General features: G+C 44.6%; 1 protein-coding gene across 15 annotated transcripts in view; it reads right to left on the minus strand.

Annotated features, from left to right (window-relative positions):
• Mok (MOK protein kinase) overlaps window positions 1-12,080 on the minus strand; it is a 38,015-nt gene that overhangs the window by 21,918 nt on the left and 4,017 nt on the right. For 9 of the 15 annotated variants that reach the window (XM_042261193.2, XM_076551404.1, XM_076551407.1 and 6 more), the window contains one exon: window positions 6,539-6,653. In XM_042261193.2, coding sequence (XP_042117127.1) covers window positions 6,539-6,606 — 68 coding nt within the window. In that variant the 5' untranslated portion in view covers window positions 6,607-6,653. Of the gene's footprint in view, window positions 1-4,675; window positions 4,773-6,538; window positions 6,654-8,014; window positions 8,126-12,080 lie in introns of those variants that run through there. The other 6 variants (XM_015985728.3, XM_015985730.3, XM_015985733.3 and 3 more) reach the window with 2 other exon arrangements.

Below are 12,080 nucleotides of genomic sequence, written 5' to 3' on the forward strand. Positions count from 1 at the left end.
TGGCGGGAATGAGGCCTACAAGCTGCACATTACGCTGCGTGGTGGATTTAGCCTTTCCTAGTACCAAAAAAAAAAAAAAAGAGGTTTCTGGGCTACACGCTGCTTTGATAGAAGCTTAGAACCACTGTTTCTAAGAGTTGATGACTCCCAGAACTGGAGGTAAACGTACCACCGCCATGTTGGGAAGCTGAGGTGGGCGGAGCCACCAGCCAAAGCTGCTATTTTAGCCCTAGTAATGCTGCAGTTTAAAACAACAGATGCACAATAAGACAGATTCAGATGGAACAAGACTGTAAATGCTTTACAATGTGTGTAAAAATGTACGTAGACTTGGAAGAGAGAGAAAAAGGAATATATACAGTTATATAAAGAAATAGTTTTTAAAAACAAAGTCTTTAAAGAGACAGTAAAGGTAGTATAAAAATTAAGCCACGTAAAGATGGATATTACGGGGCTGGAGAGATAGCTCAGTGGTTAAGAGTACTGCCTGCTCTTCCAGAGGTCCTGAATTCAACTCCCAGCAACCACATGGTGACTCACAACCATCTCTAGTGGGATCTGATGCCTCTTCTGGTATAAAGTTGTACATGCAGATAAAGCACTCATATATACATAAATAAATAATAAAAAGCTTAACCCCCCCAAATACATTTTTAAAAAAAAGATGGATATTACACAGAGAATCTGGATTGTGTTGTCTTTGGGATTTTTAACTGCAGAAAAACATTTGATCTTAAAAGCTGTTGAGTTATGCCAATATGTGTATTTTAAAGGTACCTTGACTTCAAAATTTGGATGTAAGGATATGTTGCTTTAGAAAGGAGGTTCTGTTTTTATTTCCACAGAAAGCCAGAAGCTATGGATTTGTTCCAGATTAAGATACATCAGGTTTGACCAGCCAAGACCCCTGAAAGGTCTCCGATGACACCATGGCCCAGATGATCCAACATCCAGAACACCTACCAAAACCAGTGCAAGGGCATGAGGCTAGCCATTGCTACAGAAGAGCCCTTTCAAGAAACCACCCTATTTTGGGCTGGGGGGGGGGGGGCGGGTCACACCCGGCCAAATGACCCAATGTTCCAGAGACTTCATTCTCTGAGTCTCCAAAAGAAACTAGGGATGTCTGTCTTCCTGTCAGCCGGCTGAGTTCTGTTCTACCAACTTCTCCCATGTGGAAAGTTCAGCATGTTGTCTAGTTACTCTGAAGTTAAACCTAACAGCATATTAGTACACTTCTGCTTTCTCCTCTGAAATAAGTTTACTGAGCCATGAAAGATGTTACCCAGAAAAAGGCCCAGGACCCAGTGAAAATTCCCACAACTAGCAGCATGGCAGAGCTAGGCATCAGCTGGAAGGCTGAGTGGTAAGCTGCTCTCCCATGAGCCAACAGTGGAAGACCAGGAGAATCAAAGAATAGCTTTGACTACTTTTCCCTGTTTCCTCCCTTGACCCAGCACAGTATTCAAAATGTTAGCAACATGTGCCCCAAGACAACCACCAGGAAAAGCAGAGGCCACAGTCTGGAGCCAGGCTGAACTGGCACCAGCCCTCAGGAAGGTCTGGATGTGCTGAGTGAGAGGGCCAGAGCAGCAGCTGTTCACCACCTGGATGGAAGCATTCAGGCATTCGAGGAAGCACTCAGCATTTGTACATTTTTATACCTGCTCATGGCTCCCTGGCTGAGTACCCCTGGCCCACCAACATCCTCCACCACAGCAAAAGTACCTCCCTAAATGTTTTTTTAAATTTATTTATTTTATGTGCATTGATGTTTTGCCTGCATGTCTGGAAGAGGGTGTCACATCTTGGAGTTACAGACAGTTGTGAGCTGCTATGTGGGTGCCGGGAATTGAACCTGGGTCCTCTGGAAGAACAGCCAGTGATCTTAACTGCCGAGCTATTTCTCCAGCCCCCATTAAGAGCTTTTAAAACACAGCTTCCTATAATGTGTTCTACAGAACATGATTATCAGGAATTTCTTTTATTATTTTTGTTATTATTATTACATTCATCTATTGTGCATGTGTGTATGTGTGTATGAGCACATGGACATGCACTTATGTTATGTCACAAGTCTACCATCATGTGATTTCCAGTGACTGAACTCAAGTTATCAGGCTTGGCAGCAAGCACCTTTCCATGCTGAGCCATTTCATTGGCCCTGAAAAATGTTTGCAAGGAAATTCCATGTCTAAAATGCTTCAGAAACAGGCCCACCCTAGTCCCTCCTAGAGGGCCAGAATTTAAAGTTGGTATCAAAAGTTCCCCCAAACCTTACAAAATAAAAAGGGGGGTATGATGATGCATGCCTGAAATCCTAGCACTCGGAGTGTGGAGGCAGAAGGATCAGGAGTTGAAGGTGATCCTCTGCTGTACAATGAGTTCAGCTATTTATGGGGTGCATGAGGCCCTGTCAGCAGAAGATGAAAGAAGGGGGTAGACAAGGGAAGAAGAGGAAGATGAGAAAAGGAAATAAATAGCTTATCTTTTTTTTCTTTCAAGATAGGGGTTCTTGGTGTAGCCTAGGCTGTCCTAAAACTTGCTCTGTAGACAAGGCTGGCCTCAAACTCACAGAGATCCACCTGCCTCTGCCTCTCAAGTGCTGGAATTAAAGGCTTGTGCCACCCACCACTCCCCATCTCCGGTGAAACTGCTTACCTTTAACATGTTCTGAACTTTTTTGGTCCCAGAATCCTTACACATAATCTAGATACTGCATTGTAGAACTGAGGTTCCAGCCATGTATGGTGGCACACTCCTTTAACCCCAGCATCCAGGAGGTAGAGGCAGGTGAATCTCTGAGTTCCAGGACAGCCTGGTCTACATAGTGCATTCAAGGCTACACAGTAAGATTCTGTCTCAAAACCAAACCTAAACAAAATAACAACAAAACAGAACCAAAAATCTGGGATTCCACTGGGGCAGTTGGTGGCGCACACCTTTAGTCCCAGTATTTGGAGGCAGAGGCAGGCGGATCTCTGTGCTTTCAAGGCCACCCTAGTCTACAGAGCAAGATCCAGGACAGCTAAGGCTACACACAGAGAAATGCTGTCCTGAAAAGATAAAAACAAGAAAGAAAAAAAAAATCTGTGATTCCAAAGAACACCCCTCTAGACCATCCTCCAAGGGACAACCTGTGGGACATTTTGGGTTAGGGAAGGGAAGTATAGGAATTAGGTGGAAGGAAGGAACAAAAGAACTGTGTGGAAGCTTTCTTTGGAGTCCATACTGATGGATGTACACACACCCGTTGATCTTCCCTTGTTCCCAGGGGAAGGAGTCACCAAGGCTCTTTCTGTTGTTAGTTTGTGAGTGGCGCTGTGCTGTGGGAGGGTATCTCCACAAACAAACACTGTACTTACCTGCAATCCCCCATACCTTCACACCCACCCTGCTCTCTACCCCTCCACGTTAGTTCCCCAGACAGTTCTGCTCTTTTCCGTGTCATATATACATACATAACTGAAGGTATCTATATAAATCTAGGAACCACGAATGAGAAAAACAGGCAATACTTGTCTTCCTGAGACACTAACAATTTGCTTGATATGATTTTCTCCAATTGGATCTATTTTCCTCTTTCAAGTGATATAACTTTGTTGTTCTTTATGGCTAAAAAAATCACCTCATGTCTAGAAACTCCATCTTCTCTGCCGACTCTTCTGCTGGCCACATCTATCCTGGCTCCCTAACCCCTCTCCTGGAAACAGTGCTGCAGAGTGTCTCCTGGCCTGTTCACTGAGTCCTACAAGTGGTGTGTCTGGGTATGAGAGGTGTAGTTACTCTAGTCGGGGGGCTTTTGTTGTCCTTGCTATTGGTTGGTTTGTTTATTTATTGGTTTGTTTTTTGAGACAGGGTTTCTCTGTGTAGCCCTGGGTGGCCTGAAACTCACTCTGTAGAGCACACTGGCCTCGAACTCACAGAGATCTGCCTGTCTCTGCCTCCCAAGTACTGGGATTAAAGGCCTGTGCCACCATGCCTGGCTCATTTTTATTTATTTTTGAGGAACCTCTACCCTGACTTTCATAGTGACCAGACTAATTTAGATTCCCACCAACAATTTATGAGCACGTACTTTGTCTACACCCTCACCAGCACCTACTGTTATTTCTTTTCTTTCTTCATTTAACTAATTAATTAATTTTTGAGGCAGAGTTTTACTACAGCCTTAGCTGGCCTGTAATTCAGTATGTAGACCAGGCTGGGCTAGAACTTGCAAAGATCTTCCTGCCTCTGCCTCCAGAGTGCTACCATGCCTATCTGGGGTTTTTGTTTGTTTGTTTGTTTTTGTTTTTCTGAGACAGAGTTTCTCTGTGTAACAGCTCTGGCTGTCCTGGAACTTGCTTTGTAGACCAGGCTGGCCTTGAACTCACGTAGATCAGCGATCCTCTGCCTCCTGAGTGTTGGGACTAAAAGCGTGCGCTATCACTCCCAGCTATTTATTTATTTATTTATCATGAGGAGACTATGCTCATAAATTGCTAAGATGTGAATTTTGGGGGTTGGGGGATGCTGCTCAGTTGGTAGAGTGCCTGCCTAGCATGCATGAGGCCCCAGGTTCAGTGTCTGCCCCCACCATGAACCACGGACTGTACAGAATTATTATCTTCTTGTTCATTTTCTGCTTATCCCAAAAACGTAAAGGCTGTCCATGCAAGTGCACAGCTCTCACCTCAAAGAGAGTAAGAGATGGTTTATTCTGGAGTCACACAGGAGTGACCGTGGCCCAGGAGTTTGGCTCAGATACCATGTTCCAAAGTGGGCATCATTTTCCTGAAGTTCCCATAGTAAGAGAACAAAGAAAATCTTTCATCAGTGTACTTTGAAATACATTAGTGGAGAGATGGCTCAAACAGTTAAAAAGCACTTGCTGTTTTTGCAGAGGACCTGGGTTCAATTCCCAGCACTCACATCAGGTGGTTGGTTGACAGCCACCTATGAGCAAAGCTCCAGAGGATCTGACACCCTCTTCTGGCCTCCAAGAGCACCTGCACTCACACATGTGATACACATACATACACTCAGGCCTACATAAATACACATGAAGTAAATACACTGGTGGGAACACCAGGCAGGCAGGCTCCAGCAAAGCAGGCTCTCTGCAATAGGCCTCAGATGCAATCTGATGACATTCTTAGTCTTTAGCTGGTGGAAACTAGTGGTCTTTTAGTATATTCCAAAAAGGACTTTTCCAAATAGTAAAAGGGATATTGATCAAATGAAGAGGTGGGCGATGAATGGCTATTTAGAAGGCAAGCAAGTATTGAACTCCAGTTCCAGGAAACCCTGATACCCACCCATCCCCCAGCCTCTACAGGCACCAGGCACACACAAATGCAGACACACATGCAGGCAAAACACTCCCACACATAAACAAAATAGCAATAATAATAATGGCAACAACAACAACAGGGGCTGGAGAGGTGGCTCAGTGGTTAAGAGCACTGGCTGCTCTTCCAGAGGACGGGAGTTTAGTTCCCAGTGCCCACATGGTGGTTCATATTTGCATATCCATAATTGCAGTTCTAGGGGATCTAACAACCTCTTCTGACCTCTGCAGGCACCAGGCAAGCATGTGGTGCATATACATGCATGCAGGCAAACACTCATACATATAAAATAAATCTAAAAATAAATAAAATAGTAATAATAAAGAACCAAAAGCACAAAAAGGTTCTATATCAGTATAGGAGAGTTACCAAGTTTTCTCCATAACTTCTTTGAATGTTTAAAATAGTAATTTCTTTGATATAAAAACAAACCCATTTGGCTTAAATCTCTTATTGCAACATTTCTTGGTTACAAGGAGGCCAGCAATTATTCCATCATACAAGAGCTTCTAACTCCTTGGTGTGATGCTCCCTGAGAAGCTGACTAAGACTTTAAGAGGCTGCTATGTGGGACGAAGCCACAGCATAGGAAGTATCACCTAGGATCTAGAGAGATGGCTTATCAGTTAAGAGCACTGACTGCCTTCCAGAGGAGACAGGTTCAATTCCCAGCACCCACACGGCAGCTAACAATTGTCTCTAGATCCAAGGGGACCTGATGACCTCATCTGGCTTCCATGCATGCACATGGTACACAGATATACATGCAGGCAAAACACTCATACACACAAAATAAAAATACTGTAAAAATGGATAAAAGAAAGAAGCTTCATAAGAAACTACCGCTTCCCACAAAGAGTAGAATTTTCTGTTCCTATCTGCATATTATTTTTCTACTGAATTGATACATTAATTGATTCGTGTGAATAAGTTTCCAGAAACTCTATGACATTTCACTGAGGTTTGATTTATAAAAGCCCACCACACACATACTGTACAAAGTATAACACACTTTTACAATGCATGCTGTAGGTGTCAATCACTGACATCACTATAAACTTGGACAAGAGAACACCCTAGTGTATTAAACACACGAGCTCACACTCTTACTATAGTTTACACACTTGTAAATGAATACCAGCTCCCACTAACACTGAGATGCCTTACTGACTCCAACCTGTGTCAGAGCGTGCCTGGTCACATACCTTTCAAAGTGCTGCTTCATCTGTTTACATGCATAGTAGTTCCCATCTCTCAGGCTTTGCATCTTCATAACTTCAGAAAACGTTCCCTCTCCTATCTTGCCAATTGCCTTGTAGTCTGTAAGTAGAAATAAAGTTTAATTTATGCATGTATTTCATATTGATTTCCCCTAACAAACTTTCTATCTCTGTTTAATTTCACAACAAGGCACTGGATCAGTTTTCCTAGCTCCCCCCAGTCCCAGAGCTCAGTTGTGCTGGCAGCAAGGCCAACTCCTGCTCTAGCGGTCTCTGCTCTCCCGCAGAGAAGGACGGGATCCCTGTCCCTGACAGAGGTGAGAGGCTTCAATGGCTCCAGCAGGAGCAGGAGGAACAGGACATGGGCTGTGGCTCTGGGCAGATGTCACAGCGTCTGAGCAGTCTTCTGAAATTCACCCGCCCTGGTCCTACTGCGTACCCAGCCCCTCTGCCGGCCGGCCACAGCCGCAGTTTCCTCACATTCTCACTGGCCTAATGTTCTGAAAGCTGTCAGCATCTGCCCCCGGCTTTGCAGCCGCCACTGCTGCCCCCACTGCCCCCATGCCTGGCAATGGTCTGTAGGCCTCTGATCTGCTTTAAATATTGAGCTAGAGTTTCCCGACTAACAGCAAGTGTGGACCTTAGAGTGGAGTGTGCCTGTGAACAAGCCCTACAGGCACAGGGACCCCAGCAGGCAGGCAGTGAAGGGCTGACTGTAGTCTCCGCTGCCAGTCCTCAACCAGTGTCCACAGGCAAAGGCAGGCACAGGCAAGAATCACTGCTTTCCAAGCAGCAATGAAGGGATGGGAACATGCTGAAAGCACAAGTCCCACTGGGCAGGAACAGTTTCTACAGACCAAACAGGAGACCAAGACTACAAGACTGCTGGAGAATACTGTTTAAGGGGTGTTACTTTTGTTTATGTTGCATTTGTTTAACTCTGTGAAGCTGGGTTCCTGTGCCTGTGTAACACACCTGATGGTCTAATAAAGAACGGTCAATGGTGAGGCAGGAGAAAGGATAGGCAGGGCAGGCAGACAGAGAGAAGAAATGGGAGAAATCTGGAAGAAAGAGAGAAGGAAGGAGAGAACAAGGAGAGGAGGACATCAGGGGCCAGCCACCCAACTACATAGCAAGCCACCAAGTAAGAAACAAAGAAAGGTATACAGGAATAGAAAAGGAAAAGCCCAGAGGCAAAAGATAGACAGGTTAATTTAAAATTAGAAAAGCTGGCTAGAAACAAGTCAAACTAAGGCCGAGCATTTATAATTAAGAATAAGCCTCCGTGTGTGATTTATTTGGGAGCTGGGTGGAGGGCCCCTCAAAAGAGCCAAAACAACAACATTTTGGTGTTCCCACATGGGGCCATAGAGAGCTGAACAACACAAGACCTTTGGGCAAAGGGCAGGCCAAGAGCCTTCTCAGTAGGGCTGGGAAATGGCTCTGTGGGAGAGTGCTTACCTAGTGTGGGGGCCCTGAGTTCCATCTTTGGTACCACAAAAGACAAAACCCCATGAGCAAACATGGTGGGAAGAAAGTTACCACCCCAGTGGCAGAGCTTCAAGGCAGCTCCTGTGAATGAGAAGCAGAGGAAGAAGCTAGGAGGAAGACAAGGTGGAGAGCTGGGTCTATCTAACAGACAGCATGGACGGGGTGCAGAGCAGAAGCAACCGTGGGACCCAGCCTCACCAAGCCTGGCTAAGCCAGCCTCGGCCTTCAGACCTAGGCTGCATCCACACAAAGCAGCCTGGACCTGGGGCAGCCCTGAAGGAGGCATCCTTATCACACTTGCATGCGTGCACAATTGCATCCTTGGTCAAACTTATTTTTCTGTTTGTTTTCTAAGACAGGATCTCTTTTTTTTTTTTTTTTTGGTTTTCCGAGACAGGGTTTCTCTTGTATAGCTTTGCGCCTTTCCTGGATCTCACTTGGTAGACCAGGCTGGCCTCGAACTCACAGAGATCCGCCTGCCTCTGCCTCCCGAGTGCTGGGATTAAAGGCGTGCGCCACCAACGCCCGGCAAGACAGGATCTCTTTATGTAGTGCTGTGATTAAACCTGTGAACCATCAGGTCTGGCTTGAAATTATTTCTGTTGTTGCTGCTTTTTGCATTGTTTAATAATGTTAATTGCTGGGTGGTGGTGGTGCACACCTTTAATCCTAGTACTTGGGAGGCAGAGGTAGACAGATCTGTGCGAGTTTGAGGCTAGCCTGGTCTACATAGCGAGTTTCAGGACAGTCAAGGCTACACAGAGAAATCTTGTCTCAAAAAAAAATTGTTATGTGTATGGGTGTTTTGTCTGCATGTATGTCTGTGCACCACATGCATGTCTGGTGTCCACAGAGGCCAGAAGACACTGTTGGATCCCCTGGGACTGGATATTGATGATTTTGAACAAATCAAATGTAAGAGAAAGAGTAGGACATCTGCAAAGATGTCCTACAAACACGTGTTCAATCTAGGGCATGCCACAACTGATGGGGACACCAACGTGGCAGTGAATAGCAGCACCCCAGAGATATCCTCCTCCCTCCCATGTGCTTCCTGGGGACAGGGAAATACAACCTGCTTCTGCATTCTGCGGACTCACTTCTGCCCATGTGAGCACTCCACACTAAGCACACAGTACCTGTAAGAGAGTCCACACTTCCATAATTCCTAGTTTCCACTCTCGGGAGACATCCTAACAGATGAACATTTTGAGACAAATACGGCTGTCATATGTCACAATGGCAAAACTAGACTAGAAACTTCTAAGATCATCTCCTATTATTAAGGAGGTTTTATGGAGCAGCCATTAAGTTGAAATATTATATTTTGCTAACTGTACTTTCAACTAATAATTAGAAATATGGGAAAATGTGTAGACATGATGTCAAGTAAAATAAAAGAATGGCAATAGGCAGGGCAGTGGTGGCGCACGCCTTAAATCCCAGCACTTGGGAGGCAGAGCCAGGCGGGAATCTCCGTGAGTTCGAGGCCAGCCTGGTCTACAGAGCGAGATCCAGGACAAGCACGAAAACTACACAGGGAAACCCTGTCTCGAAAAACCAAAAAAAAAAAAAAAAAAAAAAGGAAGAAAGAAAGAAAGAAAAAGAAAAAAAATGGTAATAAACACCCATACGTGTGCATAGAAAAAAAACTGAATGCAAAAACCTCCTGTTTTCCATTTGTACCTAGGGAGGAATAAAGGTGAGTCTGATCTTCCTCCCCTTTTCTATATTGTTCAATGCTCACAATGAATCTATTTATCTCAAGTGTTGTAAAGATGGGCATTCAAAACCTTTAAGAAAACAAGGAACCTGCTGGTAAGCACAGACTGAAAATAAATGAACTGTCTTACAGGTGAGATCAATGCAGAGGTCGTCTGTGGGCAGGCTGTAGATGAGAGGTCAACTTTAGAGGAGGAGGAGGAGGAGGAATCTGACACTAGACATTCCAATGTGTTTCACCACAAGTAAACTGAGCAGGCTTGCTTTGAAAATGAAGAAAATAGGTCAACTGTGAACTTTAAAATGGTTAAGCACACAAACTCAGAGTGTGCCAGCACCCTGGCTGGCTCCAGACCATCGAACCGGCAACAAACTGAACCTGCTCCCCCACTGATGGCTGGGACAGATAAAGGGTCACTTGTTTACCCCGGCTCTGCTGGCAGACAGAAAGCCTGGGGTATAAAACAAGAATGACAGGTAGGGAGAGAAAAAGCAAAGGAAGCCCTCTGGGAAAACACCCAGGAAAAGCACCTTTCTTGACAAGGGAATCTGGCCTATTTCACAGGCCTTTAGAAAGCATGGCCTGCATGGAAGGCACAAGGCAGAGCTGGGCAGGAGGGTACGGAGCTCTGCTATTGGGAATGAAATAGCGTCCCGTCCCACGCTAATAGGAATAAGCAGCTATCTGGTGGGAAAAACAGGTGCCAAGGACAGGAAAAAGTAGACCATGGCCGATAGGAGTCCATTAGGGCCAATTAAAATTCTATTCATTCTTGTTAAATTAAATCTGTATATGTGGAATCCAAACCTATTAACACTTGAAAAGTAGAGGTCAAAGCAGTTTTTTGTGAAACCTGAGGTGTTGAGTGTAACGCTTTCATTCACACGAGGCTGGCAGTGATCCGCGGGGCAGGTCATGCCCACCAGTCCAAACAGCTGCAGTCTGGTGAGAAGGCTGAAGAGGTTAACTGTGGAGCACAGCTAGAGTTTATAGGAAAGAGCAAGTCTGCCCGTCCGAATCTTCTTGGGAGATTAGTAGTTTAAACCACACTACTAAAACTAGATCAGGACTTTCAACAAAAAGGGCTGTAGCTAAGTAATTCTTTCTGTAGTGAGCAATATTGTGACCTGGATTACCAAACACAGCAAAAACACAAAATTATTCAAAAACTAATAACCACTTCAATTTAAACCACATTCACTAACTCAGGCAGTCTGCTACTAGAAATGCATGGCACTGGTAACCCTGCTGCCCCCAAGAAAATCTCTATTACAAATGTGTATATACACTCGGAAAACTGATGCACTTTAAGAATGTTAAACAGGACCAATTGGGTCAAGTAGGGAGGACCCTGGAACCAACTGAAAAGGCACTGGTTGAATTTATTACAAAGCCAGCATTGCTTCCGTCTGTTTTTATTTCAAAAGCTGGTACTGGTGGATCTGTTTATAAAAACAGAAGGTATGTGCACACTAGGAGAAAATGAAAGGGTTGGTTTGAGACACCTTGCAACCTCTCGGAAAGCACTGACATTTAAAAGGAGACGGCCTAAGCCTCAGTGCAGTGACGGTGGCAGTTTGTAAATCTCCCTGGTGAGCAAGCATGCCAGCAGCTTTTTTCAGAGTGCACTGAATAAGCTGTTTTCTTCTTTAAAAAACAAATCTCTGATAGAATAGCAAATCATTATCACCCTTTAGTGTGTGTAATTTTGCTTTTTTTAAGTATGTCTAAATAATCCATTAAAAAGTTCAGACAGGCTGGGTGGTGGTGGCACAAGCCTTTGATCTCAGTGGATATCTGTGAGTTCAAGGCTAGCCTGGTCTACAGAGCGAATTCTAGGACAGTCAAAGCTATACAAAGAAACCCTGTGTTAAAAAACATAAGCAATCAAACAAATAAATATTCCAGACAGGGAAAAAATGAGGATTCCAATTAGATTAAAGACAAAATTTTTCAAAGTAAGGAACTGATACTTTGATTCTTTCCTCTCTCATGTCCCTGTCTTCCATCTACTGGGACAGCAAGGTATTCACTCCTAATTTCCATGCATCAGACACAGTGCCATGACAAATAGAGCATCTCATCTGAACCTTGAACAGATCCTCTCGTGGCTGTTACTACCCCTGGAGACAGTTGTTACTATACCTGTTTAAAGATGAGAGCTGAGGAGGCCGGAGAGATGGCAGTTAAGAGCCCTTATTGTTCCTCCAGAGGACCCAGGTTTGATCCCTAGCAGATTTATTCTGAGTGATTTATTCTGAGACGGACACTACAGCCATGAAGAAAGCCAGGTAAGAAAGGTCAGTAATGGGC

This window comes from Peromyscus maniculatus, chromosome 14 (genome assembly GCF_049852395.1).
Source record: "Peromyscus maniculatus bairdii isolate BWxNUB_F1_BW_parent chromosome 14, HU_Pman_BW_mat_3.1, whole genome shotgun sequence".
In the NCBI taxonomy this organism is placed as follows: Eukaryota; Metazoa; Chordata; class Mammalia; order Rodentia; family Cricetidae; genus Peromyscus; species Peromyscus maniculatus.